This window comes from Bombyx mori, chromosome 25, assembly GCF_030269925.1.
Source record: "Bombyx mori chromosome 25, ASM3026992v2".
In the NCBI taxonomy this organism is placed as follows: Eukaryota; Metazoa; Arthropoda; class Insecta; order Lepidoptera; family Bombycidae; genus Bombyx; species Bombyx mori.
The window spans coordinates 7,842,914-7,866,473 of NC_085131.1; the positions used below are offsets into that span (position 1 = coordinate 7,842,914).

Here is a 23,560-nt window from a genome sequence, read left to right on the forward strand (position 1 = left end):
CGGCTCTGCCTCTGGCATTGCTGAAGGCCATGGGCGACGGTAACCACTCACCATCAGGTGGGCCGTATGCTCGTCTGCCTACAAGGGCAATAAAAAAAATATAGTACACACTAACGATCATATCTTGAACCTGTACCTTGAATAATGTACGTGTTTTTTATTACTTACTAGTATACCTACAGAATCCAGATGGCGCACGATTATTCTAACTTTACCGTCGTTTCATTAAATTACGCTCCTAATGAATAAATGTATTACACGGGGGATTCTGTGCTTCACTTTTTGCTTTCTTTATTATTAACCGCTGCAGACAATTTCTTATGTTTTTCTAAGATATTTTTATCGTGCGTTGTATGAATTACGACATAGTATTACGATGTGTTTTAAAGCGTTTTTAATATTTGCAAATAATGTTTTACTCTATGTAAAGTTTGAATGACATAATATTTTTGATCATCATGCATTAAACCATAATGAAAGTGGTGTAAGCCAGCCACTACCAATATCTAATATTTTTTATGTCATTTTTTGCCTCGACCCGAGAAGAACTAGAAATTTAAAGTCCCCTATTACAAGGAAGCAGTAAGGTTTTGTTCTTTTTGTTACAGTGTCTACGGTCGATGTGGATGCAGTCCTAGGGCGCACTGCGTCCTTGCCCTGTGACGTCACGCCCGACGCCAACGAAGACCGCGTGTACATGGTGCTCTGGTTCAGGAAAAGTGGAGGGAAACCTATATACAGGTAAATTAAAGACCATGTAAAATAATAACTAGTTAGAGTTTTTTGAAAACGGCCATATATAATTGCAACCATCACGAGTACCAGCTGAAAGATCTTCACTCTTATAAAACTTTATTTTACAAAGTTAAATTCATGGTTCAAGGTTATTAATGGTATATCATTTATTGATGGCATGCACTGCTATGCGCATAACAAAACGGGGCATGCGCGATATATCGGTCACCAGGGTCTCTCTTGGGGCGTGGTGAATGAGAGAAGATCAAAACTAATGATCAAAATTGAAGTGGGGAGCTTTCTTAAGTGGGTCTCCAAAAGGGTGAATTGAATTTAGTTGAGTTCAATCCATTGAAGACACAGGTTTGCGCGTTCACTGCGAGAAGGATCCTCTTGTGATATTGCCACAATTCCAAGCAGTATACCTGTAATCTTCGTCGGGTATAGTGATTCATTGGATCGGCATTAATTCCAGCAAGGTCCAATGTCGGAGTGACTTAAACGGTAAAGCCAATTTGGCCTCAAAAGACCTGGAATTCCTGAATTGAGCGAAGCGGTTATCCACGCTTGGACAAAGAAATACGTCTTACAAAGCATATGTCCGGCATCCCGTGGTTTAGTGCTCTCACCTCTGCGCTAGGTCTTTCAAACACCAACTACTTCCATTTGACTGCATACAGAAGAAGGATTCGATTGGATACTCAATAATACCATTCTCTCTAGATCAATTGAAAAACTCCATTCCTCTCCATGTTAGTAATATGATACGTTACGTCTTTTATTTCATTATTGTTATAAGAAGGAAATCTTTTAACTAAAATCAAATTAAGATTAGTAAAAACAAATATTTTATGAAAAGAAATAATGGATAAGTCACTTAATTTCTCTAACAATCACTCATCATTTATACATTCAGCGGTACACGTCATGCCGTCGTCCCTTCTCGATTACAAGACGGCTCCTACAAAAACTCGATGAATGCCTATCTAATTACCAGCGTAAAGTCCCGACTAATGAACCGTTCTTCGGTGCCTTAAACGGATGAACGGAAGCCGAGCACAAGCAATCCAATTAGCGTTAGGAACACACCTACAGCGAAACACACTTAAGACGTCACTCGGTGCTCGTTAAGAAAATCACACTTGACTATTTGCGACAGGGCCAGCTCTGTCAATATACCCCAGGGCTACGGGTCTTACTGTCGTCACACACGGTACTTGACGCAAGCAAAACTTGGTCGCCTAAACGATTTCGAAAACAGACAGAAAAAAGGATATATTTCAAATGATTTTGCCTGATACATTATGTATTTTTTTTTATTGCTGACATGGGTGGACGAGCTCACAGCCCACCTGGTGCTAAGTGGTTACTGGAGCCCATAGACATGTACAACGTAAATTCGCCACCCATAAGTTAGTCAAGTTATATAAGTTCTAAGGTCTCAAGTATAGTTGCAACGGCTGCCCCACCCTCAAACCGAAACGCATTACTGCTTCACGGCAGAAATAGGCAGGGTGATGGTGCCTACCCGTGCGGACTCACAAGAGGTCCTACCACCAGTAATTACGCAAATTATAATTTTGCGGGTTTGATTTTTATTACACGATGTTATTCCTTCACCGACTTTGAAATTGCGTTGCGGTTAACATGTCAATAGCGTTTGAAGTATATGCAGATTTACATACTTTTTACATTCTCTGTACAGGTAGGTAGGTATGCATATTTCTGCGGCGAAGCAGTTATGGGTTCCGTGTGAAATGCTGGAACAGCCATTGAATACGAGACTTCACGTCTTAGGATTTTTGAAAGCATTCACGCTGTGATGTCTATGAGTTCCGGTATCACTAGGTGTAATGTGAGTTGGTCACCAATCTTTGCAATGAAAACTCACTCTTGTCAGAGCGGTCTTTAGTGTCTTTGCTGTGGGCAGATGTTATGCGCCCTACGAGCAACCGCCACTTCTCCCGGTTTATGGTGAGCCTGGTACACTCATGCAAATAACCGCCAACTGCCTAAACTTGTTTGTAGATAGTTGACGTAAAATGAGTAGAGCCTTAAATTTAGCTATCTACGGGCTCATAATATGTGGTATCATAATAATTCGTTATCAAAGAACAAATAATGTTGCTGAGAAGGTTTTGGGATAGAAATTAGAGGAACAGCTTAATAATATTCGGTTCTCGGTAAAAAAAAATTGCCGTAAAGCAACCATGCGTTGAAGAGCTTGGACAGCCGTTATACGATTGAGGCTTTGACCTCGTCTTAAAGTGACATTCATATTGTGAGGCCTATTACTCCCCAAAACCACTTACCACAAGCTGAGGTAAAAATAATAATGTCATGAGACAATTAGTACAGCCTTTGAAGGCTTTAGTACTAGTATTCATTGAATAAAATCATTCACCTTTTACCATCAAATAAAAAGCTGAGTTTATTCGTAAAATCGAGTAATTGTTTAGAAAAGATTGAGTCAAAGCCAATTCCTTTGTGAGCCCAAAGGAAATAAGAACCTTATTTTCTTCAAAGGAAATCATTTTTGTTTGACGTCTTGAAACGTGTGGCTTTCAAACCAATACATAATGAAAAAAAAACGTACACATATAGATCGGGCTAACGTTCAATAATGCACTTCGTTTGTATAAACTTTGAATGAAAGTATTTTTAAAAAGACTAGAGGTCCCGCAGTAGTCGAAATTCGACTATAATGAATTGAAATTATAAGTTTGTACTCTATTATGATTCTTTTGTCAAAGACTAATAAGCTTCTTTAATCACAAATTGCGCCAAAACTACACTTTAGACAAATATTAACAAAGACAAACAATATTTAATCTATTCTCAATTTGACCATAGACTTTATGCAATAAGAAAAGTTTGACAATAAACAAATAGCATGCATGCGTGTCTGTGTCAAATAAATGGTAGTGTGTGTAATGTTTTCTTTACTGATTTAATGTATCTTTCATGCTTAATTTAAAAAAAATATTAGCATTGTGCACTCCGTCTCTATATTCTTTATAAGTGTGAGAAATTTCATACTCCTCCGTCCGCACAATTTTCGTAAAAAGGGATACAAAGTTTTTGCTTCACGTATTAATATATAGATATTTTTGTTGTATATTTTTTCGTTTACTATTACTTTTAGTGTACTTTACTTTGATTATGGTGTGCTGGAAGAATAGTTTTGTATGAATACTGTTTAAACCGTATTTTATTAATTTTACCCAAATCGCTCGTTTTTTGTTAAATGTTTTCTGTGTACAATAAAGAACTAATAAAAGAAGGTATGATGTTTGATGATTTATTTGCGAACGGGTTCTTTAATCGAATATTAGTTTAGAATTAGTTTTTCTTGCAAGTCTTTAATTTTACGTTAAGTAAAACTGAACCGAAATGTCAAGAAAGCATGGTCTAATTATTGTATTTAGTGTTTGTATTTCTTTTTTGGAATGTATTTTAAATCCTGTATCATATGCAGTAACTTCTTATTCATTCCAGTATTCGTAGGAAAATCTATTTAAGCAATTTAGTGAACATGACTTTCGCACGATTGTGAATCGTTATCAACATCGTCCACTGAACACGACGGATGCTTACCAAAGCGGGCGATTACATGAAATTGCAATTATAAGTATCTCGGAGGTAATAACGGGGCGGTGTGAACGCTTTGCGGAGATAATGCCGTCATAAAAAGCGTGCTTAAATTGTTAAATTTACCTTGGAACAGCAGGGTGTACAATCAAATCATCTTTCTCAAAGCTTCTTGCTGTATAAATTAGGATAAAGGCTGTGAGATTGAGAGAATGTACCTTCTCCGGAAATTGAAAAACTTCAGCCGCCCGGCCCTTTCTTTTCTAGCTTTTGACAGATTTTTTGCTTACAGCGAAAATTTTGTCGAATCATAAGATATTTTTTTAAATTACCTTTAGATATTTAGTTTGAAAAGTAACTAAGGTGCGTAATAAATTGTTTGTTTACATTACCACGTGTCATAGAAGTACCTAACACTTTGTATAGGTAGAATTATAGTCTCAGCCGCAACATATTTAAACTTGCATAATCCAAACTGTTTGAACGTATTGTGCGTCGGCACAAATAAGCTTCATATTTGCCCATGTTGTCCATTAGACCATGTTGCCTATTTGTGCCGTGAAGTTACCGGGTAATCGTTATACAATAATTCGATCTGATGTCTGAAGATGGGTGCATGGTTTCAGGTTGTGATATCAAGGACTGCAATAACCACACGAGTTGACCCGTGAGCCCATTTACAAAGATACAGCAAAAAATATATCAGGTATCGCTTGGTATTAAAAAAAATGTACATTAAATTTTAACGCAGCTTTGACGTACGGGGGCGTTCATTCAACAAAGCTCTACAATGGTCGGACCCTGGCGCTTTCGGACCACGAGCTTACTTCGCAACTGTCGCTCGACCGGCGGCCCTGACCTTGACCTCCGTGCAACTTGACGACGAAGGCGTATACCGATGCAGAGTAGACTTCAAGAATTCACCCACAAGAAATTTTCAAATACGGCTGACTGTTATCGGTGAGATAATTTAAAATGTTCCTTTGAAAACTTTAAAAGTACATTAATTTCTTGACAAATTCAAACATTAATTATGAGCGGTGATAAAGAATCAATTTAATGATTAAGGATGAAACGCGAGCCACCGCGGCCAGCAACTGATGACATCGCGCAGACATTTTAATTATGAACTGTCGACTCGGGATCTCCGAGGTTGCTCAACTGCTGATAAAACGACATTCCGCAATGCCGCCTCCGCGATGGCCCAGATAAAATCTGCAGGAGACGAGCTAAATTTAAAAGGAAATTAGATTTGAATACATCAAATTGTTTCGACATTATTAATCGAGCGATAGCCTTAATTCATTTTCCATCGAAGATAAGTGTGTTTTAGACGAAAATGAAATTTGAAAATTGCCCACCCAATTTAGACGATTGATTTGGATTCGAAACGCTGATGCAAATTTTCTTTAGGTTTTTTTTTTATTTTTTTTATTGCTTAGATGGGTGAACGAGCTCACAGCCCACCTGGTGTTAAGTGGTTACCGAAGCCCATAGACATCTACAACTTAAATGCCGCCACCCACCTTGAGATATAAGTTCTAAGGTCTCAGTACAGTTACAGTTACAGTATAGTTTTATTTCAAAAATATATAACTTTATGTCATCGCCGTGTCTTTATGTTCGTATAATTACTCTAATAGGCTTATTCTGTAGCGTTACGACTCCGCGTACTCGGATGAATTCAGCCAGTGAACATAAAAACATAAAGAGCCGGCCTATAAAATACGAGTAAACTAGAACTGAGCTTTTCAAAGGAATTACCTTGTTCAACGCGTCGAAAAACGTAGCGTAAGACGGGCGACGTAAATCCCTTTTTCTCAGAACAAAAGCATTTAAAAAAATCCTACATCACCATACATGCAACTCCATTGAAATCCATTAGTCTGCTCGCACCGAGAGGTAATTTGCGAAGCCTTTTGTTAAACCAAAGGGACTGTTCATATAAAGAACTCTTACTTACAATAATAATCAAGCGTATTCACAGCGAAATAAAATGCCAATTAAGAAACGAGGCTATTCATGACTGAAATTGTTAAGATTTACTCTATTTTTTATTTTAAAATCAACGTTTTCGAGTAATATTTGAATAAATTTTGTTATTAAATTATGCAATTTCGAAATTATGATTCACGTAATATACACAATTAAAAACGCCATTAGTTGTAATAAATTTATTAATCTAGTTAAATTAATTAATCTAGTTAAATTAATTAATCTAGTTACAAAATAATCAAGAAGTTGCGAAATGTTACAATTCAATTGTTTGAAATTTGTGCTCATCGTTATTTATTTTTTTAGTGCCTCCTCATCAAATGTTATTATATGACAAGTCAGGAGCTGATGTGTCTGGAGTCGTAGGACCTTTGGAAGAAGGTGCAGCATTAGTTCTGATCTGCGAAGTACGCGGAGGTTAGTAAATTTATTTGAATTTCAACATTTCAAACGTTGCTACGTGAAATCATAACTAGAGGATGATTTTTTTGTTGATAAATTGTGGTTTTTAGAAATTATATTTAAATACGAATTACATATTGATATTATATTATTTGTTATTTTCATTCAATAAAAAAAAAAGTTTATATTGAAGTTGATTATCGATAAAGTTGATTATAGAAAACACGAATAAAATAACATTTTCTGAAAATAAATCGTAGCTAGATCGATTTATCGCCCCCGAAAGCCCCTGTATACTAAATTTTATCAAAATCGTTGGAGCCGTTTCTGAGATTCAGATTATATATATATTTATATACAAGAATTGCCCGTTTAAAAATATAAGATAAGATAATTTACATAATGGAATTTGTGTATTCTGTTAAGTTTTGTTTGAGCTTTGTATTCTTAAGCTATAGTTATGCTTTATTTGGTATTTATTAAATATTACTGAGTAACTAAATAGATTAAAAAGGAATAAAGTAATATCGGACAGAGAAATTGTACTGACGAATCGACGGACACAAATTGTGTACCGTTCAGGTCATTGCTCAAAAGTTTCATTTCGCTATAAGACTTCACTCCAATTCTACGTAGTTGTACACTGCACGTATATACCATGTTCGTCTCGTTTTATTTTCAAAATATTACAGTGGAGTAGACATATTATTATGCAGAACGTATTCTTGTGCGACTCTAAAAATATAAAAACGAATGCATTGTGACGATCGCATTGAAAAATTTTCCTAAGTGCTTGGTTCGAAGGAGTAGTTTTCATCCAATTTATTAAGATTTTAAGCTCACTTAAAAAAAAGAAGACTAAATATGACAATTTGGAGTTCAGTAAAAATTTTCTATTGCTTGATTTCTTTTATGGAAACATTGGAAGAGATATTCCGTCCGAATGGGTTCATTGAAAAGTCCGCAGTATGGCCGGCTGGCGACGAGCCAGTACGCGGCCGGATTATCTTCGGCTGTGTGCCCACCAATTGTGATGATGCAGCGGAGCGGACAGTAGGGAATTTAGGTTTTGACCCCGTTATCAGACATACTTAATTATTTTGCTCAAAAATGTCTGGCGCGCCATAAAAAGCGCTTAAAAAAATTTCGGGTAAATTCATTTTCATGAGCGGTAATGTCGGACCTTTTGTGACAGATAAGCAAGGACCTGTGTGTCATTTTTTACGTTTTAATCTGTTTAGTTTCGGTATTAAACGTTGAAGCATAAAAACGGCTCCAAAAATTCTAAAACGTAACGTAATAATAATTTTGATTCCACTAAAGCCGTATTAGCCGTAAGCATCACTTGGATGCAGCTATCTGAGTCCTGCAGGTGTAATAAACGTTCTTTTTAGTTCTGTTATGGCGAGAGCTAATCGCGTAAAATTTGTAGCGTCATGATGGCAAGATAAGCCCTCGATATTTCCTCCAAAGGATAAAACGGTAGTTATGTGTGATTCTAACGCTGTTAACGTCTCATTGTCTCTCCTGGGAGTATTAAAGTCACATAAAAGGTATTCGGGGTCCGAAAATATGTTCGGTAGAATTGACTATAAGGTTTCTTAAAACTTTATTGATTTATCATAACACTATGAAGAAATAGTACAAACATATAATATGTTTTGAATTATATAAAATTGTTGTCTTAGAATTTTAATAATAATTATTATGTATTGGTAGTAATTTTGCGGTAGAAATTTAAGATGACGCGGTGAAAAATAGCATGGACATATTATATACAAAATAAAAAATAAAAAATAAAAGATTATGTCTAGAAATGTAATTTTAAAAGGATGTAAAGCCTTATTAGATGCGATTCGTTATTAAAATATTTGCGTGATACTGTGAAACAAGCATAATTAATTTATTTAAGCAAATCTTGAGGGTCTACTCCATAAGCCTGCGAGACGGTGATTTCTTGTACTTCCTGATTCACGTTACATTAATTGCATTACTTTCAAACATATTGTAATAAGGATTATATCCAAATTTAGAGAGAGAGAGAGAGAGAGAAAGAGAGAGAGTACAGTTTATTGCACACCAAAACACAATTTACATTAAAAAAACAGTCAAAAAGCAGATACATTTGTACAATAGGCGGTCTTATCGCCAAACGCGATCTCTTCCAGACAATCGTTTAATCTACAGAAATTCTGGAAAATATAAAAATATAGTAGGTATGTTGCGGTGTACCATAGACAATAAATTTATTGCTACGAAAAAAGCAAGAAAAGTGTTTTCAGATGTTAACAGCCCTAAAACTTGTCTTTGTTTCGGAAGGCAACGTTTGCGTGTATTGTGGATGTGAAAGAATTAATTGACAGCTTATACAGGGAAACGTAAGGCAAAAACATGTTTCGACGAAGACTAGAATGAGAAAATTTATTTTTTTATTTTTTATTACCCTTCATGTATAATTTACATTGGCGGACTTAATGCCTAAGGCATTCTTTACTAGTCAATCAAAGGTAGTGTAGAGTAAATAGTGGTAGTTGCAATGAAATTTATATTAAGTTAATAAATACATACACACCAAAAAGTATAAAATAAAATTTAATATTATTTTTCATCTAAAGGTCGTCCAGAGCCGCTTGTTTCTTGGTGGATAAACGGCGTACCGGCTCCTCAATACATTGGTATCAAAACCGATACCCACGTGGTGGTGAACAGGCTCGAACACCAAAATTTGAAACGAGATGATCTGAACACGACCTTCAAATGTAGAGCTACAAATACTAATTTGGTTCCACCCCAAGAGAAAGTTGTAAGGCTGGAGTTGAATCGTGAGTATTATAAATCGAACAACTTTTTATTATTTGAATTGGGATTAATCATTGATGAGCACGTTTTAAATATAAACGAAATTATTTTAATTAATTTTTATCACTTACCATACCGTATACCATAGCTGATATATAACGGGAATGCCGCTACACAACTTGAGACATGAGACATAAACCGGACCAAGGGCTCGACGAACGAATTAACCCATAGACACAACTCATTGAATTTCTCGCCGGATCTTCTCAGTGGGTCGCGTTCCGATCCGGTGGTAGATTCTGCGAAGCACTGCTCGTGCTAGGGCCAGTGTTAGCCACACTTTCGGTTTGAGCCCCGTGAGCCCACCTACATGTTAGGGCGAAGCTGAAATAGCCTCTCAAGGCTATCAGCATAGGTAAACATAAAAAAAAGACATTAAGTTTCAATTGTCTAGTATAGCAGTTGTCTTATGATTCGAACCGGACCGATTTACTACCTGGCCACATAAATGGATATAGTTGTGGTACCTACCTGTGGAATGCAAATCAGAGATATACCGCCTCTTTGCCCTCAAATTCGTTCCGGTTTCATTCTCATAATGTGTCAGAAATGGAATAATCCAAACCGCAAATTATTTTTACATTATGCCGTAGAATTGATTGTAGGTCTGCAAAAGTTGGTACGACAATTCTGCCTATTTCTAAGAAAAGCTTATATTTCAGTTTGAGCGTTTTCATGGCTGTTGCTTCGAATAGTTCCGATGCGTTTGGAAAAGTCTCTTGCCTGGCATTTGTATTTTGATGCGGGGTACGGGTGGCTACTTAACACCAAGTCAGCCTTAAACTGGTCTCCTCTAAATTGAAAAGTCCTCGATTATAGCATCGCGTGCGAATAAATCCTGTGCTTTCAATTAAGTGCACGGAAATTATTAAAAAATAATTACACACATTTTTAGTGAAACTAATTATTATTCGAACACTTTCGTTTTGCGTATTTTGTTATTTCCCTAAACACAAAGTGTTATTGTTCCGTTTAGCATACCGTAATTAAGCCCGAAACGTATTTCATTACTCGCAGCATTTTTTTTACATTTTTCGTCCAAATATTTCATTGTTGAACTGATTTGAGTAGACGAAAAGGGTATTGAAAGGACTTACTATGGTATTAATTTCAAGAATACGATTCAATGGCCTGACAAAAAAAAGTGTTTTTTTAATAATCTCTTTTGCACGCCATTTTTATTATACTGAGCATTTGTACGTTAAAATGACAATAGTATTTTATTTAGAAAAGTTCGCTTAATATTCTGAAAGTAAACTGCTTACATAGGTCGAGCACAATGCCTATTGTGCGATGTTTAATTTTACAGAAAATAAATCACTTAAAGTTTCTTGACTGAATAATGAAGAAAATATTAAAAATTCACATTTTGTCTTCCAACATAAAAAAAAAATTAACATTGTCGAAAGCAGCTAATGGTATAAAAACTGTGGTCTTGTAAGCCTTTTGAAAGATACGTGTGGAACGTACGATTTTCAGAAGGAAACCACTTACGTGTCCCACCTTTTTTTTTCTTTTTCTACCTATGCTGATAGCCTTATAGCCTTGAGAGGCTATTTCAGCTTCGCCCTAACGTGTCAGTGAGCTCACGGGGCCCAAACCGGAGTGTTGCTAACACTGGCGCTAGCGAGAGCAGTGCTTCGCAGAATCTACCACCGGATCGGAAACGCGACCCACTGAGAAGATCCGGCGAGAAACTAAGTGAGCTGTGTCTATGGGCTAATTCGCTCGTCGTGAGCAACAGGTTCGACGAGGACGGTGACCGGCGTGCCCTACCAATTTCTTTACTTAGTATTAATAAAAAATGTTTCTAACTGTTTCTCAGTGTCTCCGCTTTCCGTTTCTTTGCTGAACCGACCGCAGCAGTTGTTAGCCGGCTCAGCTGCGACCATACGATGCGTATCCGAAGGCAGCCGACCTCCAGCACAGATCTCATGGTTTAAAGACAACAGGAGTTTTTCAAAAAACATGGTAAGCCATATTTGAACGGCATTCAATTAAAATAAATATCGGACATAGAATGGACAAAGACATTAAGCGCTTTTTTATAAGCAACTTCTAAGGTACTTTGAGGTTTTTTTTTTTTTATTGTATACATGGGTGGACGAGCTCACAGCCCACCTGGTGTTAAGTGGTTACTGGAGCCCATAGACATCTACAGCGTAAATGCCCCACCCATCTTGCGCTATAAGTTCTAAGGTCTCAGTATAGTTACAACGGCTGCCCCACCCTTCAAGCCGAAACGCATTACTGCTTCAAGGAAGAAATAGGCGGAGTGGTGGTTAAAGGAGGTTAATAATATAAATATAGTTATTGTAAGTAAAATTAAAAAAAAATAATTTTTTTTTTACCATTAGCTATTTCATTATCAAATTTTCAATTAGCACAAGAATTTAACGCTAATTTTTTGACTTATCCCAATTATAGTTTCTTGAATTTATTTGTTGTGAACAGTCGTCATGGCCCAAACGATAAGACGCCAGGTGCATTCGTATCAAGCGATGCAAATGTGCCGGTATTCGAATTCCGCAGGCACGATTGACTTCCACGGTAAAGGAATAGCATCGTATAATAAAAAACAAACCCGGTAAAAATATATTTTGCATAATTACGGGTGGTAGGATGTCATGTGAGTCCGAACAGATAGGAACCACCGCCCTGCCTAGCTCTGCCGTGAAGCAGTGATGCGTTTCGGTTTGACGGGTAGGGCAACCGATTTACTTTAAAAAAAACTGAGGTATTTACATTCTTAATGTCTATGGGCTCGGGTAATCATTTAACACCAGGTAGGCCATGAGCTCGTCCAACCATCTAAGCAATAAAAAAACAACAAATATCATCATATAATATCATATATCATCAAATACAATCATATTCAAATAAACGATATTATTGTTGTATGTATTTTCTATCTGTATCTGATTCTCCGAGTGAGGTGATTTCATGCGATAGGTAAACCTAAATTGGCTGCCATGCTGAAGCTAAGCACTGTGGCTTTTGTATCGATTGTTGTGTTTTAAGCTGTACGGACTTTCATTGACTCCGATTCAGTTGCTTAATTGCTGAACATCTATCCTACTGTCAAATGTGGCTTAGGGTTAGGTACGCTTTAAAGATTTCGATCTATCTGTGGAGAGTTTTCTTTTAATGGAGCTAGTTCTTTTTTTTTATTGCTTAGAAGGGTAGACGAGCTCACAGTCCACCTGGTGTTAAGTGGTTACTGGAGTCCATAGACATCTACAACGTAAATGCGCCACTCACCTTGAGATATAAGTTCTAAGGTTTTAGTATAGTTACAACCGCTGCCCCACCCTTCAAACCTTCTTTTGGGTATAGTGTTGCATACTTTAAGCTAGCTTAGTTCAATACAATTTGGTTTTAAGTCTTTTACTGTACTTTAGTCATTTGCTATTAAGCAGCTACCAGAGCCCATGGATATCACAACAGGAATACTTCCTCCTATCTTGAGACATGAAATCGAAACATCAACGCCATTAATTTTTGCTTCAGTGATTCGATATTTTTTAGTTGACTTGGCTCTCTCTACTCTTTCTCACAGATATCGGATCACTCAAATGAAACGTGGTCACTCAGTGCGTTAGTGTTCACTCCAGCGCCTACGGATCACGGAACTACAATCAAATGCGTCGCAGCGAACCCTAGCCTACCTACTAAGACTATTAACGATCAGCTACTGCTTAATGTTGTATGTAAGTATGAAATATTACTACTATAATTAAAAATTCTTGTATTTTTTTCCCTACCTATGCTGATATCCTTGAGAGGCTATATCAGCTTCGCCCTAACGTGTAGGTGAGCTCACGGGGCGCAAACCGGAGTGTTGCTAACACTGGCCCCTTTTTTTTTTTTTTTTTTCACTGGCCCTAGCAAGAGCAGTGCTTCGCAGAATCTACCATCGGATCGGAAACGCAACCCACTGAGAAGATCCGGCGAGAAACTCAGTGGGCTATGTCTGTGGGTTAGTTCGCTCGTCGAGCACTTCGTCGCAAGCGACGGGTTCGACGAGGATGGTGACCGGTGCTTGTGATACCTAAAAGTTCTTGCTAATTAACTTTGATAAGCTGTTAAAATGATGAAAGATAATAAAAGCTAATCACGAGCTTATATTTTGATCTTAATAAAACTCATAATAAAGTTATTAAAGGAGGCCACGACCCTCAGCATTTGGGGTTAGCGACGCAAGGAGAGGGAGGAATTGATAAACAGTCTTTTATTTAATTATGACAGATAGTCCCCTGGTGATCCTGACTTTGGGCAGCACTCTCAACCCAGACGACATCAAAGAAGGGGACGACGTTTACTTCGAGTGCAATGTCCGAGCGAATCCTCGGGAGCATCGAATATCATGGTACCACAATGTAAGTCAATTTTGGTCAAGCTTTAAACAGCCAAATTAATGTGTGTAAATAAATTTTATTCAGTAATGAAAGCATTAAGAACAGTGGTGTTGGGCTGTGTTCGTTCAGAGCATATTGTCGAAACATCAGTACTGTAATTGCAATGTTTTTTCTGGGATAGACTTCCGCAAATACGGGTTGAAACTAATATGCGTGTCTGGGGGTCTACTGAATCGGGTAGACCGGCTCGCTTGACTTTTACGTCACTGACGCATTGTATTAACTATTAAGAAAGACATAAAATATATTCATTACTAAATTAACTTTAAAGATGATTATTGTGTTATTTAATTGAAATTTGACCTTGTTTAGATAAAACATTTAAACTTAACTAAAACATGTTCATGTTCTTGTGGCCCATGGGTCGCAGATCGTAATAAATTCGCATGTTATTAAGTAAACTAATTATCAATAATACTTGTGGGTGCATATGAATGGGTGCCTATTAGAATATTGAAAATGACACGAAATAAGGTTGCTTGTAGGAAAATAGCGTTCCAGATCTTTTTAAACGCTCAGGATTCTTTTATAACGTTAGATTAATTTAGGACAGGCCGGTGATGCAGAATATGTCTTCGGGTATCATCGTGAGTACGCGGTCTCTGGTTCTGCAGAAGGTTACGAGAGGAGAAGCCGGCGCCTATACTTGCAAAGCGGCTAATTCTCGAGGCGAAACTTCTAGTCAAGCTGTGAAATTGAGAGTGCAATGTAAGTACGTATGTACTTCTATGTTTGATTCTGTTAATGCTCAGCATTATCGATTGTAAATTGAATTAAACGTGGCAATCCAGTGATTGAGACACCATTTACTTTGCTTTCTATGTCTGGATCGCTACGTTCTTTTACGCTAATCCCACAAATTGGGTATGGCACAATTTTGAATAAAAATATAGTTATGTATATACCTTATACCTTTAAACGATCAATTCTTGTCTAATATATAAAATTCTCGTGTCACAGTTTTCGTTGCCATACTCCTCCGAAACGGCTTGACCGATTTTGATGAAATTTTTTGTGCTTATCCGGTATCTATGAGAATCGGCCAACGTCTATTTTTCATCCCCCTAAATGTTAGGGGTAGTCCACCCCTAATTTTATTTATTTATTTTTTAGACAAAAATTTTAATTTCTATTTTTTTATGATACAACATACAAAAATACATACAATCCTCAATTTTCATCCTTCTACGATCAACCCTTATTTTTTAATAGCCATTTTAGTAATTTAATAATTTTTCGTCTCCGGTCGAAAACTGATCAATCGTCATTTAATTAGTTATCCCCGCCAGATGTCTCCAGGTGTCACTTCTGACCCAGTAAACAGCACGGAGTAGGGATGAGAACGAAGCCGGTCTCCTTTCTTTCTCACTCCCTACACAGTTGTCGGCCATCATTATTGTTTATGCATCAAGTGTAGTAGTAACGTTGACAATTATTATTTTGCTATCTCAGTGTAACTCTCATATTAACTTTTAATCATTCCTATTTTATCAATAATAATTAAATTATCAATTTTGAGTGTATTTTGCACGATTAGTTAATCAAGTGATTTTATAACCTCAAAAGTACTCAAACCATCCAGTTTGTTTGTGTTAGCTAAAGATGGACTAACAAAAAATGTTGTTCACGCTATAGCATTAAGAGATTGATATTGTTTAATTGTGTTACTGTCGTAATTGTTTAATTAATGATATATAATTTTAAGGAATAAATTATAATAACTTAAAAATAATGTTTGCCTTTTGTTATTTTTATATTCCCTCATCGTTCACAGCGCTCCATGCTTATTTCACGCATATACCACATTCTTACATACATACAATATACACATTCTAACATACATACATACTTACAATAAGTAAGCTATTTTTTGTCTACACTAGAAATTACTAGGAAATGATTTATATGGCAAAACAACGTTTGCCGGGTCAGCTAAATATATTGATACCACGAATACCTATTATACCCACAGATGTGCCAATTCAATTTAAGCGCATTAAATTTTTTTTTTTTTTTTTTTTTTTTTTTTTTTTTTTTTTTTTTTTTTTTTTTTTTTTTTTTTTTTTTTTTTTTTTTTTTTTTTTTTTTTTTTTTTTTTTATTGCCCTTGTAGGCAGACGAGCATACGGCCCACCTGATGGTGAGTGGTTACCGTCGCCCATGGACTTCAGCAATGCCAGGGGCAGAGCCAAGCCGCTGCCTACCGTTTAATACTCTCCACAAGCCTCGTTTGAAGAAGGACATTTCCGATTAGATTGCCATTTGCAATGACTATTAATAAATCCCAAGGCCAAACAATGTCTGTTTGTGGCTTAGATTTGAGCACACCATGTTTTTCACACGGACAATTATACGTTGCATGCTCTGGAGTGGGTAAACCATCAAGTTTGTTTGTATTAGCTAAAGACGGGCTAACAAAAAATATTGTTCACGCTGCAGCATTAAGAGATTATTATTATGTAATGAATTAATTATATATATAATTATCACTTTTAATAAATGAAAACAATTAATGTTTGGTGTTTTGTTATTTTTAAACAACATTCCCTCATCGTTCACAGCGCTCCAGGCCTTTTTCACTCATATTCCACATCCTTATACACTTCCAATAAGTTAGTAATTTTTTTTCTACACTAGAAATTCTCTAGAAATCTTATATATGGCAAGACAACGTTTGCCGGGTCAGCTAGTATATATATATAATCTGAATCTCCGAAACGGCTCCAACGATTTTTATAAAATTTAGTATACAGGGGATTTCGGGGGCGATAAATCGATTTCGCTACGATTTATTTTCAGAAAATGTTGTTTTGTTCGTGTTTTTAATAATCAACTTTATCAATAATCAACTTTATGACTCTTCCCGACATCTATTGGCGAATAATAATACTATTTTTCATAATCGAGAGCAACTAACTGCTTTTCAGCAGATGGCGATGTTAAGCCACCCGAAGCCACTTAACAATGCCTATACGCTCTTGGAATATTTCATCATTTTATCAATATGTAATTCGTATTTAGATATAATTTCAAAAAAATACAATTTATCAACAAAAAAAAATCCGGGCAAAGCTCGGTCATCGTCTAGTGTTAATTAAGCTAGCAGCTTTATACGTTCATTTAACTGATAGAGGTCTAAGTCATTAAACAAGGTTAAGGACCTTAAAATAGAGGACATATTATATTAGAAAATATATCACGCTGCTATTAATAATGATAAAACTATAATAATTTACTGATTTGGCTACAAGAACTATTATTAGCTAGAACTTAAATATACGTACGTAATACTTACTTAGCAAATGTTCACGATTGACTTCCACGGTGAAGGAATAAAATCGTGTAATAAAAATCAAACCCGCAAAATTATAATTTGCGTAATTACTGCTGGTAGGACGTTTTGTGAGTTCGCACGGGTAGGTACTACCATCCTGCTTATTTCATCCGTGAAGCAGTAATGCGTTTCGGTTTGAAGGATGGGGTAGCCGTTGTACTGTTCAAAAACTGACACCTTAGAACTCACATGGGCTCCGGTAACCGCTTAACATCACTAGGGCCGTGAATTCGTTCAACCAGCTAAGCAATAAAAAAAAAATTTTTGTCAATTTCAAATCAAGGGTCCAGGACTTTTAATATCGAAACTCATAATAATATCATAGTAACGCCTTGAAGTGTACCAAGAAATTTTATTCTGATTTCATAATGATTCATAAAATATAGAATACTACTAGCTGACCCGGCAAACGATGTTTTGCCATATATAAAATTTCTAGGAAATTTATAGTGTAGAAAAAAAAAACTAACTTATTGTAAGTGTGTAAGGATGTGGTAGATGAGTGAAAGAGGCATGTAGCGCTGTGAACGATGAAGGAATATAAAAATAACAATACCTCATTCAACCACATAATGTCTCATTATAACAAAAACAAAAAATTGTCCAAAAAATAAAAAATAAATCTTAGGGGTGGACAACCCTTATCACATAAGGGTATGAAAAATAGATAGTAGCCGATTCTCAGGCTTACTGAATATGCATAAAAAATTTCATGAGAATTGGTCAAGCGGTTTCGGAGGAGTATGGAATTTAACATTGTGACACGAGAATTTTATATATTAGAAGTATCTTTCATAGGAAACTTTTAATTATTTTATTAGTAAATGACTAAAACGATATGAATGAAAAATCCTCTTGATGATATTTCCACGAACACTGCTACCAAATTTTATTTTATCTGCGAGATTATGTACATATTCGGAAGTGAATTTCATGGAATCTTACAAAAAAAAAATCAGTATCAAAAAACAGTATTAGTAGGTGGAATTATTATCCTCGTTATCAAAAAACAGGCATCGTTAGACCAGCAACGGTTTCCGGATTGGTATTCCGTGAAAATTAAAATGCTGCTATGGACAGAAAGTGGAACACCATTCCATATAATCTTAAATAACCACGATTATGGCATTCACTTAATTATATCCATGGACACCATTATCTATGTGTGTGTGGATTGTGAGCTTGTTCACCCGTATATGGCATTAAAAATTCAAATGAATAATGTTAATGTCTCTTGCCGCTTTGGACTGTTTGTCTTATTTTAGACGCTTCAGAGAATCACCGTCATGCTGGGTTCGATAAAGATCTATGTGTCCACTCTTTTTGCACCGAGATTTTATTTATTTATTTATTTCAATATATTTTTTATAGCTTAATTGGATGGACGAGCTCACAGCCCACCTGGTGTTAAGTGGTTACTGGAGCCCATAGACATCTACAACGTAAATGCGCCACCCACCTCGAGATATAAGTTCTAAGATCTCAGTATAGTTACAACGGCTACCCCACCCTTCAAACCGAAACGCATTACTGCTTCACGGCGGAAATAGGCGGGGTGGTGGTACCTACCCGTGCGGACTCCCAAGAGGTCCTACCACCAGTAATTACGCAAATTATAATTTTGCGGGTTTCATTTTTTATTACACGATGTTATTCCTTCACCGTGGAAGTCAATCATGAACATTTGTTGAGTACGTATTTCATTAGAAAAATTGGTACCCGCCTGCGGGATTCGAACACCGGTGCATCGCTTCAACACGAATGCACCGGACGTCTTATCCGTTAGGCCACGATGACTTTTTTCATGACCTACTCCTGAAATATCTCGTTAACTTAGATTTAACCCTTTATATATATTTACCCCTTTTGCTGGTTGCCTTGTGGGCTATTTCAGCTGTGATCGGAAGGGTAGGTAAGCTCACGGGTAAACCAGAGAATTTGCTAGCTAGCCCTAGCAAGAGCAGCGTTTCGCAGAATCTACCACCGGATCAGAATGGCGACAGACTGAAAGGTCCTAAAGAAACTCAGTGGGTTAACCCAGCCCTGATTAATAACCATGCCCTAATTTAGGACCGATTATAAAGAAATGATTTAATTTATCTTCAAACAGTCCTCTTAAAACAAGTATCAAACCTGTCCTCGAAACATCAAAGACTTGAAACTAAGGTTCACTCGGAAACCCAAAACATTATACACATTACCCAAATTCAAATTTTATCCCGACACAAACGTAAACAAAACCGTATCTTTACAGCGTACAGTACAAACTTGTAATTATAACAGTCAGTATTCAGTTAATTTGCATGTCCCTAATCCTTCTGTAACGACACCGGACGCAGGCATCCCATAAAACGTCAACACGAGAGGTATGAGTTACTGCCCTATAAATTCTGACGTGTCTACGAAGTAGTATTCAAATGATTGCGGTCGGGATCGACGTACCGACTTCCTTCCGCAGCCGACCGGCCGCATAGTAATTGGTAAGGGAACAGTACAAGCGGTAAATCATCAAAATTATTGCCTAATATTATTACTGCGATTCTGTTGGAGCCTTGGAGCCTTCGCAATCTGTTGTTCGGCGGCTTCGATTTAATTCGTACAGCTTTGTTTTAGTTCGAAACTGTAGAATAAATTTCGTTCCCCAAAGCCTTCTAGTTACGTTTAGTAGAATTGGAATTTTCGAATTATTATTTCGTTGTAAGAAAATTTTGAATTCTCGTTACCGAATAAGCTTTGCTTTTAACGAAATTTATTCAATTCGAACATAATTTCTGTTTAAATAATCTACATTCAGAATAATCACAAGTCGGAATAAGTAATTCGGGGTAATGATGTTTGGGGCCAGTAATTACCTGTCGTGTAAATTATTTGATAATGGCTTAGTATGTTATTTTATAACAGTTGTAAAATAATCGTAATTTAAAATTAAATAGTTAATATTTATGGCACATTAAACCATTTACGTTAATTCTTCAATTTAGTTTAATTTTAAAACAAAATTAGATAGCATATTAGGTATTGCTCCATATGTATTTTATTTTTCCAAAATGAATTAATTTAAACTAGATGTCCCGCAGTAGTCGAAATTCGACTATAATTGGAATTGTAAGTTTGTACAACATTATGATTGTATTTTATACTTCTATAATCACAAATTTCGCCAAGACTACACTATAAAAATATTAATAAAGACAAACAATATTTAATCTATTCTCAATTTGACAATAGACGTCAAGAACAATAGTTTAACAATAAATAGTATGCATGCGTGTGTGCGTCAAATACATGGTATGTAGTGTGTGTAATATTTTCTTTATTGATTTAACCCTTTGACTGTCATGTGGGTTAACGATGCCCTACGTGGATCACTGAAGTTATTGTCGATTTGTTTAATAAGCGCCTGGATTGACTAACGTTGACTTTTGTTTGTTAATGTATGTTTTAGACTTTTATATCTCTTAGTGTACTAGATATTCCGGCGCCTTTGTAACCGAAATCGTCATAACTAGTTCAGTGCGCCGCGTGGGCACCGGCGACCTAAGCGGCAGTCAAAAGGTTAATGTATCTTTTATGCATTATTTTAAAAAAATATGAGATTGTGCACTTCTTCTCTATATTCTCTATAAGTATGGAAAATTTCATACTCCTCCGTCCGCATAATTTTCGTAAAAAGGGATACAAAGTTTTCGCTTCACGTATTAATATAAAGATGAATTTTGAATGAATTAATTTAATTTCCAAATAAAGTCGTTAAGGTTAAAATAAATTTTACAAACTGTTAAAAGTTTTTTAATCTATTCTATAGTCACGTTCGATATTTGGTAAAATAAGATCAAATTAAACGAAATCATTACGTGATTTCGAAAATTAAAAGCTTTTTGGAAACTTTAATACAAATTTCAGCGAAGTTATAAATGGCGATTATATTTTTTGTAATAGCTGGCACAGCTTTGTGTTAGACTATATCCTTTAAATTCCGGCGAAATGTACACCTATTAAATTTCTATTGTGTTGTTAAACTCCATATTGTTTTTAAGATCTTACTAGGATGCGTGCCTGCATAATTTTTGGTATATTTCTGTCCGTCTATTTGGTATTTGAAGTAGTACCATTATTAATAAGACAAGATACGTTCCGAATTTCATATTGGCAATGCCAATAGGCCTCCTCTTAAAACTATTGTAACATACAGATTGACATCGTTACTAGAGCTCCCCGATATCGAATACAAAATCTTTAAAGTAAGGGCTTCGGTTATTGGAATGGGAAGCAAAAAAATATGTAATATGATTTTCAATCTTTGTTTTTGGTTATCATTAAGATCTTCTTTTTTCATTTTTGATTTTTTTATTTTAGTTCTTTTCCTAAAACTATAAATTTTGACTTAAAATTTTTACTGACGTATACTATTAGATTACTGTCACGCGCGCCCCCGATGTGTTAAGTGTTTGGGCGATCACGCCACGGCCCTCTGCGCTCGCGACCAAAAAACCGCGACGGAACCGCCTAGCTGCGTCCTGTGTCGAACACAGGGTCACCCCGCGAATTACCGTGGTTGCCCCCGAGCCCCTAAAATAAATCGCCGCGTCGCCCGCCAAAACCGCCTCCGAGCTTCCGGCCCAGACATCAAAGCCTCGGCACCCTCTGCGTCGCAGGCTAAGCCAGCGTTCGTTCCGGCGGCGGTGCCCAGTGTCTCGGCCTGGGCAAAACCGCTGCCGTACACGAACACGGCTACAACTCCCTCCTCCGCGATTCGTCCCGCCCCCGCGACTCGTCCCTCTCCCGCGACTTGCCCTCCGACCGCGTCCGACAATCTCGCTTTAGCGATCGACTTCTTTCAGTCGATCAACTTTGAGCGCGTTAACGCTTTGGGCGACGCCATTCGCGCTGCCTCCACTGCACAACACTTTATCGCCGTTGTGCAGGAATACGCCGACGTATACGCGTCATTAAATACGTACGTCCTCCCCTCACTCCGCCGGTAATCAATGGCGTATATAAGTAGAATAAAGCCCCTATCCGTAACGATAGGATTTTTTAACGCTTACGGTCTCGCAAATCAACGTGATCAGGTTTCTGACTTTTTGCGTGACCACCAAATTGATATCTTTTTAGTGCAGGAGACCCTACTTAAGCCCGCGCGCCGTGACCCTAAAATCGCGAACTATAACATGGTCAGGAACGACAGGCTCTCTGCCCGTGGTGGTGGTACCGTCATTTACTATAGAAGAGCCCTGCATTGCGTCCCGCTCGATCCTCCCGCGCTCGCTAATATCGAAGCATCAGTGTGCCGAATCTCACTGACGGGACACGCGCCGATCGTTATCGCGTCCGTTTATCTTCCACCGGATAAGATCGTTCTAAGCAGTGATATCGAGGCGCTGCTCGGTATGGGGAGCTCTGTCATTCTGGCGGGCGACCTAAATTGTAAACACATCAGGTGGAACTCGCACACCACAACCCCGAATGGCAGGCGGCTTGACGCGTTAGTCGATGATCTCGCCTTCGATATCGTCGCTCCGCTAACCCCGACTCACTACCCGCTAAATATCGCGCATCGCCCGGATATACTCGACATAGCGTTATTAAAAAACGTAACTCTGCGCTTACACTCGATCGAAGTAGTTTCAGAGTTAGATTCAGACCACCGTCCCGTCGTTATGAAGCTCGGTCGCGCTCCCGATTCCGTTCCCGTCACGAGGACTGTGGTGGATTGGCACACGCTGGGCATCAGCCTGGCTGAATCTGATCCACCATCGCTCCCGTTTAACCCGGACTCTATCCCGTCTCCTCAGGATACCGCTGAAGCCATAGACATCTTAACGTCACACATCACCTCGACATTAGATAGGTCATCGAAACAAGTTGTAGCGGAGGACTTCCTTCACCGCTTCAAATTGTCCGACGATATTAGGGAACTCCTTAGAGCTAAGAACGCCTCGATACGCGCCTACGACAGGTATCCTACCGCGGAAAATCGTATTCGAATGCGTGCCCTACAACGCGACGTAAAGTCTCGCATCGCCGAAGTCCGAGATGCCAGATGGTCTGATTTCTTAGAAGGACTCGCGCCCTCCCAAAGGTCTTACTACCGCTTAGCTCGTACTCTCAAATCGGATACGGTAGTAACTATGCCCCCCCTCGTAGGCCCCTCAGGCCGACTCGCGGCGTTCGATGATGACGAAAAAGCAGAGCTGCTGGCCGATACATTGCAAACCCAGTGCACG

The 23,560-nt window shown here is 37.5% G+C and overlaps 1 protein-coding gene across 4 annotated transcripts in view; it reads left to right on the forward strand.

Annotated features, from left to right (window-relative positions):
* LOC101743616 (nephrin) overlaps positions 1-23,560 on the forward strand; it is a 209,281-nt gene that overhangs the window by 171,605 nt on the left and 14,116 nt on the right. For 3 of the 4 annotated variants that reach the window (XM_062676155.1, XM_012689904.4, XM_012689908.4), the window contains exons 3-10: positions 609-741; positions 5,078-5,286; positions 6,628-6,738; positions 9,339-9,545; positions 11,408-11,553; positions 13,142-13,292; positions 13,831-13,961; positions 14,549-14,708. In XM_062676155.1, the coding sequence (XP_062532139.1) occupies positions 609-741; positions 5,078-5,286; positions 6,628-6,738; positions 9,339-9,545; positions 11,408-11,553; positions 13,142-13,292; positions 13,831-13,961; positions 14,549-14,708 (1,248 nt within the window). Of the gene's footprint in view, positions 1-608; positions 742-3,654; positions 4,020-5,077; positions 5,287-6,627; positions 6,739-9,338; positions 9,546-11,407; positions 11,554-13,141; positions 13,293-13,830; positions 13,962-14,548; positions 14,709-23,560 lie in introns of those variants that run through there. The other variant, XM_062676156.1, reaches the window with a different exon arrangement.